The following is a 17859-nucleotide window of genomic DNA, read 5'->3' as shown; positions in this document are numbered from 1 at the left end:
AAGTCAAATTGATCCTTTCTTCCTACACTTTCTAACACTCCCTCTTAGCAAGCAAGAGATTTTGAACCACCCCTATCAATTTCTCATCACCTGTGAATAATAAATCATCGACATATAAAACAAGAATAAGCAACTTACCACCTACCACAATGTGATAGAGATTGACATCTGCTTCACTTTTGCTAAAGCACATTTACTGAAATAACTGTCGATTTGAGTGTACCAAGCTCTGGTCACCTATTTGAGGCCATACAATTCTCTCTGGAGTCTGCACACATGAGACTCCCGATCATATGTCTCATATCCTTTTGGCTTCTCTATGTAAATTTCCTCCTCAACTACACCATTCAGAAAGGCAATCTTCACATCCATTTGGTGGATCTTCCATCCCATCTGTGCAACCAATGAAACAATTTATCTGATGGAGGAATACTTTGCCACTGGGTGTTTCCTCATAGTCAACTCCCTCTACCTAAGAGAATCCTTTGGCCACAAATTTGGCCTTGTACTTCTCAATGCTCCTGTCCGCTGCATGCTTTACTTTGAAGATTCACCTGGAACCCACCACTAATTTATCCTTTAGTCTTGGGTCCACTTCCCAAACACTGTTATTCATGATGGATTCATATTCTTCCACCATGGCATCAACCCAAATAGGTTGCTCAACTGCTTCCTCAAAAGAGGATGGCTCTATCTCTATGAGCTCAGTCATGAGAGCCATGTATGCAATGTACCTCTCAGGGGACCTCCTCTTCTTGCACTAAGATGATGGAGCTCCCATATTCTCCCTAACATCTTGCACCAATCTATCAATTTATTTGGTTCTCTTTCTCCCCTCTCTTGATGTCTTTGGTTGAGTGGTTGTCTCCACTCGACCTCTTCTTTTCTCCTCCATTTGTGGCTACTCCACAACTTCTTGAAGCTCATCTTGAGGCTCCTCCTTTGGAACTAAAAGTCCCTGCTCTGGTGGGATATGCAGCTCCCTCTCAAGAGAGCTTCTCACAACTTTATCCTCATTAAACTTGACATCTCTTTGCACATATGCCATCTTGAGCGAAGGCAAATACTCCTGGAAATTGTGTGGAGTTTCGGTTTGTCCTACACAAACTCCCAACTCATTGTAGCCTCAAGTTTCTTCCTTGAATCCTTGAAGACATGAGAATAAATTGAAGCTCCAAAAAGTTTGAAATGAGACACATCAGGCTTTCTCCTAGAGAAGGCTTCTTCCAGTGTAATCAGACTAAGAATCCTATGACGACTCCGGTTCTGCAAATAAACTGTTGTGTTACATATTTTTTCCCACAAATGCATGGTTGACCTTCGTCATGTAGCATAGCTCTTGTAGCTCCAACTATGCTCATGTTCTTCCCCTCAGCTACCCCATTCTTCTGTGGGTTATAGGGAGTTGTCATTTATCTTCGAATTCCTTCTTTGGTATAGAAGTCCTTGAAGAATTTAGAAACAAATTCACCTCCATTTTTTCTCCTAAGAGCCTTCACCTTCTTCCCAGACTCCTCAACTAATTCCTTAAATTCTACAAATTTGGAAAACACCTCATCCTTTCTTCGCATGAAGAAAATCCAACATTTTCTAGAGAAATCATCAACAAAAATTGCATAGTACTTATGTTTTGTTGTGGAGGCTTTGGAGAAATGTCCACAAACAATAGAGTGGACTCGCTCCAAGATTGCATTAGTTTTTCTCTCATGATCCTAGAATGTGGATTTGACATATTTCCCCAAGGTGCACCCTTTACAGACATTTTGTTGCTCGAGGGATCCTTTAGGGAGACTTGTGGTAATGTCCTGCATAATTTTTAAGGCACCATGGTGCAAATGGCCCAATATCCTCTACCAAAGTTCACCAACATTGTGACTCTGCACTTTTTCTGCCTTAATTCTCAATGCAACGTGAGATTCTCCCTCAAGTTTGTATAGGTTCTTGACTCAAACATCTATCTGCTTCAATTTCTTTTGGAAGCTATGTGTCTCAGAAAGGTTTTCCCCTTATTGAAAATTACATCATAGCCCCTATCTTCCAAAAATTCCACAAATATTAGGTTCTTCTTTAGGCCTGGTACAAACATAACATCTTTGAGGTGAAGATGGGAGCCTAAGTCCCTCTTAAAGGTTACAATTCCAATTCCAGTAGCGTTGTACCTTCCTTTGTCCCAAATTTTAATATGCATCTGGATATATTTATCCTTCAGGTCACTGAAAAACTCTCTACACCCTTTCATGTGGAACGAGGCACCTGAATCCAAGTACCACACTCCCCATCACAGTGTTGGCCATGCATATGAACAGGGGTAAGTCTAACTTGAATTGTGAAGCCAATGCTTCACTTGTTTCTCCTCCTAAGTTCTTTTTTCTAGAATTTTTGTGTGGACACTTTGTAGCACAGTTCCCGTATTCATGGCAATCGAAGTATTTTATATTGCTCAAGGTTTTCTTCTTGCCATTATTTTGGTTGGACACTAGTTTTGTTTGAGATTTCTTCCCCTTTCCCTTCTTTCCCTTATCAACCAAGGAAAAATTCTCTTCATCCTCTGCTTTGGATGAAACTCCATATCTGGTATTTCTCTTGATTTCTTCTTTTACCAAATCAGACCAAAATCTTTCCCAATTCAGTAATTTTTCCCTTCCATTCACAAAGTCTTGGTAGTTGTGCTAGGATTTTGAAGGCATAGAAGAGCTAGCTCACCAGGTCAACATCTGCAACATTTTCCCAATTCCCTCTAAGTTCATCTCGAACTTGAGTCAACCTTGTCAGGTATTGGACCACAGATTCATTCTTGTGCATCCTTATGTTTCGAGTTTATCTTTCAAGACCAATTTTATATGGTCACTACTATTTTCGAATAGCTTAGTAGGAGTCTTCCACATAATGAAAGGAGTTTCTTTCCCATGGAGATTCAAGACGACATGATCTCTCACTCCCTCCAAAATTATTCTCCTTGACTTGGTTACATATTTCTTCCATGGGGCTAGGTTATGTGCATTGGATGATTGTGGTTTTGCAATATCATTCTTGATATATTACAACAAGCCACTTTCATCAAGAATTACCTCCATGCGGTCCTTCAGAAAATTAAATTTGACATGCCTATGAAGAAAAACTGCTACACTGAAGTTACAAATTCAAACTTCCTAAGGAACAACTTCAAAATACTAGTTCTAATGTGATTCCATCTATGATACCATGTAGAAATTTTGTGATAGAATTGCAATTTATTATGAAATTAAACTAAAATCAAGAGACACAATTCTACTCTATTGATCCGCGGAAAGGAATTCACAATTTATAACAACATGCACATACATGCATGAATCAAAATCACAAGAACACAGATGTTTCTACGGGAACCCAATAAAGAAAAACCCCTCAAGCCTTTTTTCATTAATCTGTTGAATAGAGAAACTATTACAATTGCATGCTCTAGCTTTGAACACCACCTGCAAAAGAATAACTATTCACACAACTGAATGAGTAACTTTGGCCAACACTTAGCCTATTTATACTACCTCCAGTCTCTTATTTCCTTGCGCAAATGTGAGCCAATTGGGCTCCTAAAGAATAGGGAAAAGTCCCTATTTCCTTGTGCAATTCCCAAGGATTGATCTTTTGACCTCATGCAAAATATGTACAATCTGCCTAGTATACAATTAATTTTACAATGCCTTGTTTTCTATACTCCGACTGAGCAATTCAAATTCCATGCATGTCTCACCGATTTTGGGTTGATTTATGAGTTAACTAACAGATCTATGAGTTAACTAACAGATCCATGAGTTAAACAAATGTCTAAATACACAATTGATCCTCTACTAACTCTATTAATTGTTAGAGGTCAGTTAACTGAGTACGACTGAAAATTAGTGAACTAGATTGGTATAATTTAGCAATCAACACATGCATGACTGAACTCCAAGCCCACATGCATGAGTGAACATGGATTTTTAACTTTAAAGATTAATATTTTATTTAGTAATTAATTTTTTAAAACTAATCATACTATATTTATTATTTTAAAAATATTTAAAATATAAATTGATTTAAATTTTAAATAATAAAATAAAAGAAAATTTCTTATTTGATATTTAATAAAGGTTGAACACCATGAACAACCATATTCATCATGTCAATCTCAAGCTCCTAATTAATTTATTTATTGGTTATATAGAAATGGTGAGAAATTTTCTAGTGCTGATGATTTTAAATTGAAAAGAAGAGACACAAATTTCTTCTACAATTCCACAGAAAGGAAAACACACGATAAAAACACATGCAATAACATGCAACCATCAAAACACAAGCAACACAATGATTTTATAGGGGGACCCAACTAGGAAAAACCCCTCCGCTGCTTTGCATTAATTCATATTAGAATATGGATCAATTACAATGTCTTGCTTTAATCCTGAAGCACACCCGACACTGTAATTTTGATCTCCTACTCACTGACATGCTCTGGCCAACAATTAGCCAAAATAGGTCTAAGCCTTCTTCCTATTTTCTTGTGCAATCCTAGAGGAAATTAGCTCCTAAGAAATATGGAAATTCCCTATTTCATTGTGAAAATATGGCTAGATGAATTGACCACCTGCTCCAATGCAAAACCTGTACACTCAACTAGTATACAATCGATAATTACAATGTGCCTTTTTCTCCACTCTAACTAGGAAATTCGAATTCCATGCATGACTAGGGCTATTTTTACCCGATTGACTAATTAACTGAAAGATTGGTGAGTTAACAACAATTACAACTACTCAACTAACCTTCTATTAACTCTATTAATGACTACAAATCAGATAATTGAGTTCAACTAACAATATCTCAACTAGATATCTAAATATTAGCAATCAACTCATGTACATCTCTACTTCTAGCCCACAAACTCGAATTCACTGATTTAACTAGAAGAAAAAGCCATTTCACTCCAGCTAACTAAAATGCAAGTCATCTTGGTGATGTGGAAAATCAAATTTCTCCATTTGACTAAGGCACTAGTCAAACGAAGCCTTTTCTTGCTACAATTTTAACACTCCATCTTAGCAAGAAAAGGATTCTACACCACCCATATCCTGCACTTGTGGAACTCAAATTTTCCCCTTGACAATGCCTTTGTCAAAATATCTACATCCTATTGCTCAGTGGGAATGTACTAGAACATCATGATTCTCCTCTTCACACAATCTTTCAAGTGATGGTACTTGATATCAATGTGCTTGGACCTGTCATGAAATACTAGATTTTTAGAGAGTTTGATACAACTTTGATTATAACAATAAATCACGGTAGGATCCATCTCCTGATTGAAAAGATCAACAATAATTTTCTTCATCCAAATGGCCTTGCATGCTGCTTGAATAGAATCCATATACCCGACTTCTACTGAGTTGAGTGCTACAGATCTTTGTTTCTTGCTATACCAGGAAATAGTTGCAGACCCAACACTGAATATAGTTCCTGAAGTTATCTTCCTTTCTGATGGATTCCCTGCCCAATCTGCATCAGTGAAGCCTTGAAGCTTCACACCATCTGTCCTCATGTACCATAACCCTAAAAAAATTGTGCCTCTGAGGTATCTAAACACATGTTTTGTTGCTTTCTAGTGAAGCTTGCTAGGCTTCACCATAAATTGACTAAGTTGATTAATTGCAAAACATATGTCGGGCCTTATGTTCACCAGATACATTAAGGACCCCACAAGATGTCTGTAGATGGTAGCATCTACTGCCTCTCCTGAAGAAGCATCTTCCTTCCTCCAGTTTGTAGCTAGAGGAGTGTCCATAGCCTTGTAGTCCTGCATATGGAATCTCTGAAGTATTTCAGAGGTATACTTCCCCTGACCCACAAGAAACTCTCCATCTCCCTGTCACCCCTCCAAACCAAGGAAATGGTGCATCAAGCCCATGTATTTCATCTCAAACTCTCTTGCAAGGTCCTCCTTACAAGACTGAGTCAACTTCTCATCTCATGTAAGTATCAAGTCATCTACATACAAGACCAAGATAAGCAACTTTCCATCTACCACAACGTAGTAGAGATTGGCATCTGCTTCACTAGTGGTGAATCCAAATCCACTGAGATATGTATCTATCTGAGTGTGCCTTCTTGAGACCATAACGAGATCTCTTGAGTCTACACACATGTGTCTCCCTGTTAAATGTCTCAAACCCCTCAGGCTACTCTATGTAAATATCTTCCTTAACCACTCCATTGAGGAAGACAATCTTCACATCCATCTGGTGGATCTTCCACCCCATCTGTGCAACCAATGCTAGAATGGTTCTGATTGAGGAATATATTGCCACAACAGAAAAAGTATCCTCATAATCAACTTTGTCTACCTGTGAGAAGCCCTTGGCCATAAATCTAGCATTGTACTTCTGAATATTGTAATCAACTACATGTTTCACTTTCTATATCCATCTGGAACCAACCACTCACTTGTTCTCTAGTTTAACAACTACCTCCCATACATTTTTCTTCATGATGGAGTCATAATCCTCCACCATGGCATCAACCCACAGAGGCTGGGAAACTGTTTCCTCAAGTGAAGAAGGCTCATAATCAATGAGTTATGTAATGAGTGCCATATAACCAATATATATGTCTAGTGATCTCCTCTACTCGCGCAAGGATGTAAAATCTCTCTCATGCTCATGTGCATCTTGCACCAACCTGTCTGCCTCTCTAGTTCTCTTCCTACCCTCTTTGGAAGATTTTGGGTGAGTGGGTACCTTCATTCGACCTCCTCTTTGCTCCTCCACATGTGGCTTCTCCATAATATCCTGAAGCTTAGTCTGAGGCTCCTCCTTTGGAGCCAGAGTCTCCTCCTCTAGTGGGATTTTCAAATATCAGTCTAGAGAGCTTCTCATAGCCTTCTCCTCATCAAATCTGACATTCCTCCTCATCGTGGTCATCCTGAGTGAAGGAAAATACACCCAATAATTATGAGGTGTCTACACGTATCCTACAAATATCCCCATTTCAGCCATAAGATCCAACTTCCCCACTAGTTATTAGAGGATCTCCCTCTATGGCTTTCCCACTAGTTTAGAGCATGACTCTCTAATTTTAGACAAATAAAAGGATTTTTGTGTTCTTCATCTATTTGGTTAGCACTAAAATAAACCTTTGATTGTTGTAACTAATGATTTAATTTCAAAGCATCGATTTCACCTTGATATGACTTGTTATCCACCTTTGTTTCAATATTCAAGAGGGACTATGAATGGTTTATGATTCTCCAACTTGACTACTCCTTTTTGGGTTCTTTCTTAAACTCCTACTCTACTTCTTCTTGATACCTTGAATTTCTCTTTGATCCTATCTTTGAGTTGGAGCCTTTGTCTTCTTTGATTTCGAACTTGTTTGTTGGAGCCACCATAAGGAGGTTCATATTGTGGTTGATATTCATGACTTGCACTTCTAGCCTTGAGAATCTCTCCTCTGCTAGATCTCGAGGTTATTATAAATAGATTCATTAGCCATGGTTTGGATTTTACAACTTCCTACTCAAATTGTTTCTTGGATCCCATGCAACTTCCCACAAATACCCAAAGAAACATGTTCTAATACTAATATGATCTGTAAACCATTATGGATATTCCATTGGACAAACTAAAGTTATAAACTTGACCTTGTTACTAAAGTTAGAAAATTGACCTTGTTCGAGTTTTCTTAATAGTCTTCGTGTCATTATCCTCTTTTCTAGGAATAATGGGGCTTGATGTGGCATCCTTTCAAATTATGGTGGTTAAACACAATATGTCAACTTTCGGGAGGCATAATTTTTGCATATGAACTTTGATTGATGTCCTTCTTGTAAGCATAGAATAGTGTCACAATGTCCTACACTTTAATGAGAAAGTTTTATCTGCCCCTCTTCCCCTTGAAAACATGTCATTAAGGCCTCAAACCAACAAAGAAAGCTTTTAGACCCCTTTTTCCATATTAGGCCCCACTAATAAAACTACTCTTATAAGTTGATTCCTTCAATTTTACCATACAAAAAGCATTGAGATGAATGCCAAATTATATAATGATCCAATCTTGATCATTACTATGTTAATGTTCAAACCACTAAATTCAAAATACAATCATACCAACAAACTTCATACAAAGTCTTCAACATTTTCTGTAAACACATTATAAATGCATGGTCTTTTAAATTTATAAACTAAAACACAATAGAGAGTTCAGATTTTATTACACAATAATTCCATACACAATTGAAGTTATAAATCATCACAAACAACCAAGAATAAAAGGAGTTGTAAAGGAGTTGTGTTTAGTGCGACTTTTTGGACTTTCCGATATTTAGCCACCTACTTCTTATAGCTAGAAAGTTGGGATCTTCTTATAGCTAGAAAGTTGGGATTTTATTTTTTGTGAAAAAACAATTCTAGATGATTCCATCGAACCCACGTTCAAGAACTTGATTTTCATAGACCTAAAAAAAATTGAACTAGTTCTTTCTCATGACAAAGGGCCAATAACTTCACCAAACAAACTTCAACCAACTAAACTACCAATTGGAAAGGCCAATAACTTGGCCGGAAGAACTTTAACCAACTGGACTGCCCATTGGAAATATGGATAAGCCGTTAATGTTGTTAGGAAGCCTCAAAGATATTGTGTCCCAACGATCCGTATCTTGACCATTCAATAAACATGGAGAATATTTCTAAGATTAAGGGTGAAATGAAAGGAGGTTCCAGAAACACCGTGAAAGAAAAGGTCAAAACGTAGCTTCTTCCTAACGATCCGTCTGATGTTTTTGTGAAACCATGGAATTAGGGCGCCCCAAGTATGCGACCACTCCGTAAGTGAGCGAACTCTTCCGTACAGGGGAGGATAATAATGGATAAGGACGACCGATTCGGCAGGTATCCGCATGGGTTGTAAACTGTGGGCGATCCAAAGAGTTGATACCACATTTTATCCGTGTCGGCCCTAATCATACACTATAAATAACAATTCACAATCTCACTTCTCGGATATCCAAAGCCATAGCCAACCAATGCAGAAAATCTCGCATGATATATAGCACAGCACTGGTTTATAGTTTTATTGTGGGCATTTGAATTTGTTTCGGAAAGTTTGGGATAGAAAAAGAGATCTACGGATCATGGGGAAAGGTGGGCTAAAAGTGCAGAAGCCGAGCAGGAGCGATGAAGTTCTGGATGCGCAGCAGCAATGGCAGATCGCAGAGCAGATTAAATCTCACTTCGAATCTATGGCTCCAAGGCGCCGCAGGAAGCCCAATCGCAGCGAAGGATATGATGATCATCAAGATGTTGAGGGGGTTGAAGATGATCGATGTGATGACATCCCTCCAGAGTTACAGAAATACCAACAACTCAAATCTCACTCTGGGGTAACTACCCTGCTTTTTTCTGTAACACTTAAACTACACATTGTGAATTAATTCAATCTCGGATTAGAAGAGAGGCGGCATCTAATTCTGCATGTAAAATTTCAACTTTTGATTATGTGAACAGTCGCTAATTGTGTGCGAAAAGGTTGAGAGTTTGCCTGAGGAGTTTGTGGAAACAGACTATTACGAGGACTTGAATGCCGTGGAAAGGCTGCATCACCCTGTGAGTATTTTGTCTTTATATTTTCTTTCTTTCTTGCTACAGTGCGGCGATTAGATAAATTTAAAGGTCTTGTCTATAGAGGGTACAAATTCGCCAGGAAAGCTATTCTCACTGGATTCATGGATTCCAGCAATTATTTTTTAAATCTGACGATAGGATTTAGTGTTTGAATCATGGAATTGACAGTGAAATCAATGTTGTGTTTGTAGACTGGAGATGCGTTCATAAAACTGGAGTACGATGGCGGGTCGTACTTCCGTTTGGGTTACCAAGAGGAGACTGGATTAATGGAACGAATCCCTGTTCGTAGCAACCCGGCTACCAATGACTGGCTTCCCGCTCCAGCAGATTATGGAATGGTTAATGATGCATCGCAGGTGATGGCTGTTTCGTCGAAGCCAATTCGAAGCGGTTGAAGACAATAAGGATGTGAACAAAAACCAGACAGGTTTTGACCGGATTATGTTTTAATATATACGATTTGTTTTTGTAACCTTAAGATAGGGGATTGAGCCCTTGCTCTATGGAAATACGGATTTGATTTGGGTTTGGATTTCAATCCAACAAGCTTTTTCAGCAATTGCATCACAATCTGGTCAACCATGTAATGTTGAATTAATTTAATTTATTAAATATATTTATTAAGTTTAATTTCAATATAAAATTTATTTATAATATTTTTGTGGTGAGAAATGTTCTATAGTCAAGTATGTTTAAATTTTATATGTAAATTTAAATGTAAATATAAATTTTCTTAAAAATTTGATATCGATCACAGATTTATATTAGGAACAATCCAAAAAAAAGTTTTATTTAGGTGAAGCTTATAGGCCAAATACCACGGGCCAAATTATTATTAATACCATGCAAAAAAATATTATTAATCCTAATATTAATATTAAGAAAAATAAAAATGGTGCATAGTATTGACTGATGGTATTGATAACCAATGGTATTGACCCATGGCATTCACGTGGAATGTAGCCTATTTAAAGAAGGAACTAAACTAGCATACATCCATCTTTACTCTAGATCTACTAAGCGCCAAGAGGAATCAAATATCTTGATATCCAAACTAACAAAATAAAAAAATATTTAATCTCTTGTCACTTAATAGATCCAAAATAAAAATAAATCTATACTAATTTATATAGAAATATAAAATAAATATACTTTATAATAAAAAAATATCTTATTTTTTTTCTAAAATTATTTAATTTTTTTTTAAACATATAAATATATAATTTTTATGTTTTTTTTTAAGATTATATTAAGATGATATAATGATCAGTATTACAGGAATCTCAATCCAGATAAAAGTTTCAGATAAATAGGAGAATTGAAAAACATATAGTGTCCCATAAATAACTTTCATGTTATATATATATATTCAAATTATTCTCATTACTATATTTGCCGTGGTTGCTTTATTATATAATCCTGGTTATAATTTTAGTCCGCATGCGCCTCCTTTGTGTGGAGCTTGGGCTTGACCATTCATAATTTAGTTATCTCAGATTTGTCAAAATTTTAAATTGTTCTATATTTATTAAAAATTATTCCATAGTTATTAAAATTCAACGGATGAAAAATTATTCAAATGATCATTTCTGTTGATTATCTAAATATTTAGACTATTTATTATTTAGATTATCTCATATTTGTCGGAATTCTTCCAGAGTTTCTAAGTTTCTTCCTAATGTGTATCCAATTTCAAACTTTTTGAGAGAATTGATTATATATCATATAAACCACAAATGATATTTTACAAAGATAAAAGAAAAACTAGATCTAAAGCATCTAATTATCCTAGATTTTATGTAATTGTAGAGAAGTGAAAATGTGAAATGAATATGAGAGAAGGATTGAAACTATTCAAATACCAAAAGATTAAAAATTATAAAAGATGTAAATTGTAAATGATTAATGATAAAAAATTATAAAAGATGTAAATTGTGAATGATTAATGATAATTAGATTAGATACATTTTAACTTGAAATCCATTTATTAAGAGTCTAGATGAAATCTTTCTATATTTATCTCTTTTAAATTTTATAGATTTGGAGTTAAGATGGATTTAGGTTGGTTTAGTTATTAAGCACGGATCTAACATGAGCCAAGAGGAATTAAATTTCATCATACTGCTTTAAATTATTTTTTTTGTTATTAATACATTTTCAAGTATATGTCAATATCAATTCATGTTTTTGAGACATATTTTTGGTGATAATCACAACATTAGCAAGCATGAGTTTGAAGCTTGCAAATCCTTGAATAGGAACAAGGACATTGTTGTTGTAAAAGTCGGCAAGGAACAATCAATCCAACTCCATAAATTTTACTATGAAGCAGGAAGTTGATGGTTTCCTGCCTCTTCTTGATGTCCTTATTTCAAAGAAGGATGATAGTTATTTCTCCCACCAGGTTTTTTGAAAGAAAACACATACTGAGCAGTATCTTCATGCCAAGTCTCATCATTTCCTTACTCAAAAGTTTGGTGTTCTCAATGCGTTAGCTACTCGTGCGCTAAGAATTTCTGATGAAAACCACCTTTCTAAAGAGAAAAACCATCTCCTTATGTTTTGTTAATAATGGGTATAGTAGGCACCAGGGTCTTAAAGCTTTGCTTAAAGTTAGAAAAGGTCCTAAGGTTAAGAAAAACCCCAAGGATCGGATACCAAGGGTGCATCAACCTTTCATCAAGGGGATCATAGACAAGATTGCGAGAATCTTAAGGAAGCATAATGTTCCCTCCACCTTTAGACCCCTTAACACCACTCATAGCTCCTTAAAATTTGTAAAAGACCCTGTGGACCCCAAGGATATGAAAGGTGTTTATGTTATCCCATGTTCTTGTGGGACCCCCTACATTGGTGAAACTAGACACTTTATTAATCAGAGGATTCATGAGCTCGCAACCGACATCAAGCATGGGAGGACCCATTCTTTAGCTTTGGCGGACACATGTGGAGAAGACAAAGCATCATATATGCATTGAGGAAGCCTGAGTAACTACAAGGATTGCTCATTTTCATCATCGCAAGTTTACAAAGGCCGAAGAAATTGAAATAAGGCCTAGTAATCTTAACAGGGATGATGATTGGAAAATTAACAATTGTTGGATACGTGCACTTTCCTCTTAGCCCCCTTTTTTTCCTTTCTTAATTCCTTTGATTTTATCAATTTATTTTTATTTTTATTTTTAATTTTAATTTTATTCCCTTCACTCCTTAAAAGATTTAATTTTCTCAAAATTGGTCTCTTCTGATTCACGTAGGGTTTGTTTCTTCCTCTAGTTTCTTTTGACCCCTTGGTTTCCTTTTTATTTTTTTAATTTAATTTAATTTAATTATATTTATATTTATCCATCACTTTTGGTATTTTGTTTTATTTTAGGGATTCTTATCTCTTAAAGTTTATAATAAAAAAGTTTTTTATATAATATTTGATCCTAGAAATCACCCTAAACCGCTTAGTATGAATTGGGTAATTAATCTCTACATAATTCCATAATAATATCAATATATGTACACATATTTATTTAGTTTCTTTCTTAAATTAAATAGAAAATGATTTATCCCCAGCGTTATAAATTGGGTAAAATATTTTCATATTTTTAAAGTTATATATATATATATAAATTAAAAGTAAGTATTTTTCCCCTAATTTTTGGTCTAGTCAAATGAAGTCATTTCCTTTTAGCCATTGGAGTGATATGTCTCTCTATTTAACTTGTTGTCATGTTCTTATTATTCATCTTGTCCTAGCGATGAACCACACTGGTTGGTTCGAAACGCATCGACAAATGAATTTTTATGTGATTATCACCGAAAATATGTCTCAAAAATTTGATATGGATCACAAAAGCCTAAATTTTATAATATTAATTCATATTAAAATATTTTATTCATAAACCACATTGACAACATTAAAATATTTCCTTTCTAACATTTATTTTTTATATATAGATATAAGAAAGAATAGGGAAAAGTCCCTATTTCCTTGCACAATTCCCAATAATTGAACTTCTGACCTCATGCAAAATATGTACACTTTGCCTAATATACAGTTAATTTTACGCTGCCTTGGTTTCTCCACTCTAGCTGAGCAATTTGAATTCCATTCATGTTTGGGCTATTTTTGGTTGATTGATCAGTTAAGTAATAGATCTATTCATTAAACTGATGTCTAACTACACAACTAATCCTCCATTGACTCTATTAATTTTTAGAGGTCAGTTAACTGAGTACAACTAAAAATAATTGAACTAGATTACTATAATTTAACAATCAACACATGCATGACTGAACTCCAAGCGCACTAAATCGAATTTTCTGATATAATTGAGTGACAAGAGCCATGTTACACTAGTTAACTTCCTCCATGTCATCCTACTGATGTGGAATATCGATTTACTCAATTTGACTAAGGCTAATGTCAAATTCATGCTTTCTTCCTACACTTTCTAACACTCCCTCTTCGCAAGTAAGATATTTTGAACCACCCCTATCAATTTATCCTCACCCGTGAATAATAAATCATCAATATATAAAACAAGAATAAGCAACTTACCACCTACCACAATCTGATAGAGGTTCACATCTGCTTCACATTTGGTGAAGCACATTTACTAAAATAACCGTCGATTTGAGTGTACCAAGCTCTAGTCACCTATTTGAGACCATACAATTCTTTCTTGAGTCTGCACGCTTGAGACTTGTGATCATATGTCTCATATCCTTTTGTCTTCTTTATGTAAATTTCCTCCTCAAAAACACCATTGAGAAAGGCAATCTTCACATCCATTTGGTGGATCTTCCATCCCATCTGTGCAACCAATGCAAGAATTTATCTGATGGAGGAATACTTTGCTACTAGGGAAAATGCTTCCTTATAGTCAACTCCCTCTACCTAAGAGAATCCTTTGGCCACAAGTTTGACCTTGTACTTCTCAATGCTCCTGTCCGTTGCATGCTTTACTTTGAAATACATCAGGAACCCACCAATGATTTATCATTCGGTCTTGGGTCCACTTCCCAAACACTGTTATTCATGATGGATTCATATTCTTCCACCATGGCATCAACCCAAACAGATTGTTCAATTGCTTCCTCAAAAGAGGATGACACTATCTCTATGAGCTCAGTCATGAGAGCCATGTATCCAATGTACCTCTCAAGTGACTTCCTCTTCCTGCACCAAGATGATGGAACTCCCATATTCTCCCTTGCATCTTGCACCAATCTATCAGTTTCTCTAGTTCTCTTTATCCCCTCCGTCAATGTCTTTGGTTGAGTGGTTGTCTCCACTCAACCTCTTCTTTTCTCCTCCATTTGTGGCTACTCCACAACTTGTTGAAGCTCATCTTGAGGCTCCTCCTTTGGAACTAAAATTTCTTACTGTGGTGGGATATGCAGCTCCCTCTCAAGAGAGCTTCTCATAACTTTCTCCTCATTAAACTTGACATCTATTTTCACAACTGCCATCTTGAGCGAAGGAAAATACAACTAGAAATTGTGTGGAGTTTCGGTGTATCCTACACAAACTCCCAACTCATTGTTGCCTCAAGTTTCTTCCTTGAATCCTTGAAGACATGAGAATAAATTGAAGCTCCAAAAAGTTTGAAATGAGACACGTCAGGCTTTCTCCCAGAGAAGGCTTCCTTTGGTGTAATCATACCAAGTATCCTATGACAACTCCAATTTTGCAAATAAACTGTTGTGTTACACGATTTTTATCACAAATTCAAGGTTGACCTTGGTCATGTAACATAGCTCTTGCAACTCCAACTATGCTTATGTTCTTCCCCTCAACTACCCCATTCTTCTGTGGGTTATAGGGAGTTGTCATTTCTCTTCGAATTCCTTCTTTGGCACAGAAGTCCTTGAATAATTTCGAAACAAATTCACCTCCATTTTTTTCACCTAAGAGCCTTCACCTTCTTCCTAGTCTTCTTCTCAACTAATTTCTTAAATTCTACAAATTTGGAAAACACCTCATCCTTTTTCCGCATGAAGAAAATCCAACATTTTCTAGAGAAATCATCAACAAAAATTACATAGTACTTAGGTTTTGTTGTGGAGGCTTTGTCGTCGTGGAAAAGGATCGATACCGTTGTTTGTCGATGACATGCACGTGGTTTTATGTCGCTTTGTGAAAATGATTGGAAAAGGTGTTTCTACACCTAATGTAAAACCTAAAACCCTAGATCTAATCCTAAATCTATACATGACCATGTATTAAAACATACATCACAACTATGTAAATACATTACCTAAGCTATAAACCATGTATCAAAGCTTAATACCAACCCTAGAAACCTAGCCTAAAACCTAAAGTCTAAGAGCTAAACCTTAGCTCTAATAGCTCTTGGCCTAATCACATGTTAAAATATTGTAAAACAAATGCAATTCAATACACAGTCAGCCTAAACCGTTAGCGTTAACCACATTGGAGAAGGACTGGCATGTGAACGCGCGTTTGAAATTCGTCGGATTAACATCAACCGTCAGTCTAAACCGCGGCTGAGAAAACATGTAACAGGGTTTGGAAGACCGTCGGAGCTAAGTCATGATGGTTAGCACCTGGAAGGTTAGCACCTGGAAGTTAGCTAGCCTCGCAGTCTGCAACAGTTGGCATGTGACACGTCTTTGCAGACTGGAACTGCCAGAGAGCAAGCCGTTGAGGTAACTGTCATCCAAACAGTTTATTAGAAGTGTTCACATGTAGAGGTTACAACCCTCTGCCCAATCAGCCAACTTTTTGTAGTTTCCGGGTATGATATGGTTTATTTTGGGTTTTAAAACAATTTTATTGTTGGAATTAAGTCGGCCACCATGGTGCTAGCCCTAGGTGTCTAATTCCTATAAGACCGAAGTTAAACCATATCCAAAACGTAACCAAATTAACCTCAAATGCAACCATAGGAGGTTCTTATGTATCCACAGGCCTATAAGATGTAGTTTTTCCCATGGAGGAAAAAAGGAGAGTGGTTTTTGAATTTTTCTATAGATTCTGGTGGACATAGGCGATTTTGTTTTCAGTGTTTTGGGATCACCCGGGGTCGGTTTTGGAAACCGTAAGAAGCGTTGGAAAGCTGGTTCAGAGGGCTATCTAATGACAGTGATCAAAAGTGCATGTGTACACATTCAGTCTAGTCTTTTATCTATGTAATCAACACCTTCTTCTCATTCCTAATAAAAACGGTTGTCCATATTGAAATCGGAATCAGAGACATAGTCCATCAAGGATGAACTCCATCATCAATTTGTTGTCTGGTATCATTGTGTTTTTACTATTTGCACTTCTGTTATGCATCGAATTTATGTTTAATCAACTGTCATAAAGTGTTATTTTGAAGCAGTTTTTCCTCGGTTTGTGTGCTTCAACTAACATTCAAATTATTAATGGTTAATCAATTCTACATGAGTATTTAGTTTATGATCATTTCAAATCATATAATTTGGTATCAGAGTAGGTTGCATTTGTAGAATGTGCCATTGAATGTTAACCAGGTCAAATTCACAACGAGGAGAAGGAATCCTTGAGCAGATCAATCCAGAGATTGGAAAGTGATGGGTCGTTCAGAAATCGACCATGTCAGGACCTAATGTAGGTGAAAACACTGAAACTAAGATTAGTGAAGAACAGTTTTAGCAGGCATTCTTAACCATGCAGCAAATGTTGGGATAATTGTACGAATACAAAAAGGCGAGAGATGCAGCTTCTTCTTCAAAAACATCGAAGAAGGACAAAGGTAAAGGGAATATTGATAAACCACCTTCACCTCCATCATCTCCATCCTCTTCTTCTTCTTCTTCTTCTAGAGAAAATTTGAAATGGAAAAGAAACCTAAGAAAACATCTCTTTAGAAACTTGACATTAAATTTGAGTTACCTATTTATGATGGCGAAAGGAATCCTGAAAAGCTAGATAACTGGGTAAAGCAGTTAGAAGTGTATTGTCGCATTCAGAACATTTCTAGCGATAAAACTAAAATTCAGTTAGCTACACTTAGAATGGGGGGAACAACTTTAATCTGGTGGGAAAGTAAAACTCAGATAGATGTAAAGCGTAAAGGAAAATTCATCTCTTCATGGTATAAGTTTTTAAAAGCTCCTAGGAAACAATTCTATCCTTTAGGATACATGCAACAAGTTGTTATTGATTGGCAGAATCTAAGGCAAGGTAAAGGGAAGAGTGTTCAGGAGCTTACTCAGGAGTTTAGAAAGAAACCATTGGTTC

General features: G+C 36.2%; 1 protein-coding gene across 1 annotated transcript; it reads left to right on the top strand.

Annotated features, from left to right (window-relative positions):
• Positions 1-8033: 8033 nt before the first annotated feature.
• Positions 8034-10289, top strand: LOC149197468 (uncharacterized). The gene is made up of 3 exons (XM_089403920.1): positions 8034-9391; positions 9516-9614; positions 9824-10289. Exons 1-3 carry the CDS (start codon positions 9143-9145, stop codon positions 10028-10030), a joined length of 555 nt encoding a protein of 184 aa, XP_089260046.1. The 5' UTR covers positions 8034-9142; the 3' UTR covers positions 10031-10289.
• The last annotated feature ends 7570 nt before the right edge of the window (positions 10290-17859 follow it).

This window comes from Pinus tabuliformis, chromosome 2_2 (assembly GCF_031772625.1).
Source record: "Pinus tabuliformis cultivar Carrire ecotype Pingquan chromosome 2_2, CPIR1, whole genome shotgun sequence".
NCBI classification, from domain to species: domain Eukaryota; kingdom Viridiplantae; phylum Streptophyta; class Pinopsida; order Pinales; family Pinaceae; genus Pinus; species Pinus tabuliformis.
The sequence above is the reverse complement of the archived record's forward strand: the minus strand, read 5'-3'. Positions and strand labels throughout refer to the sequence as shown.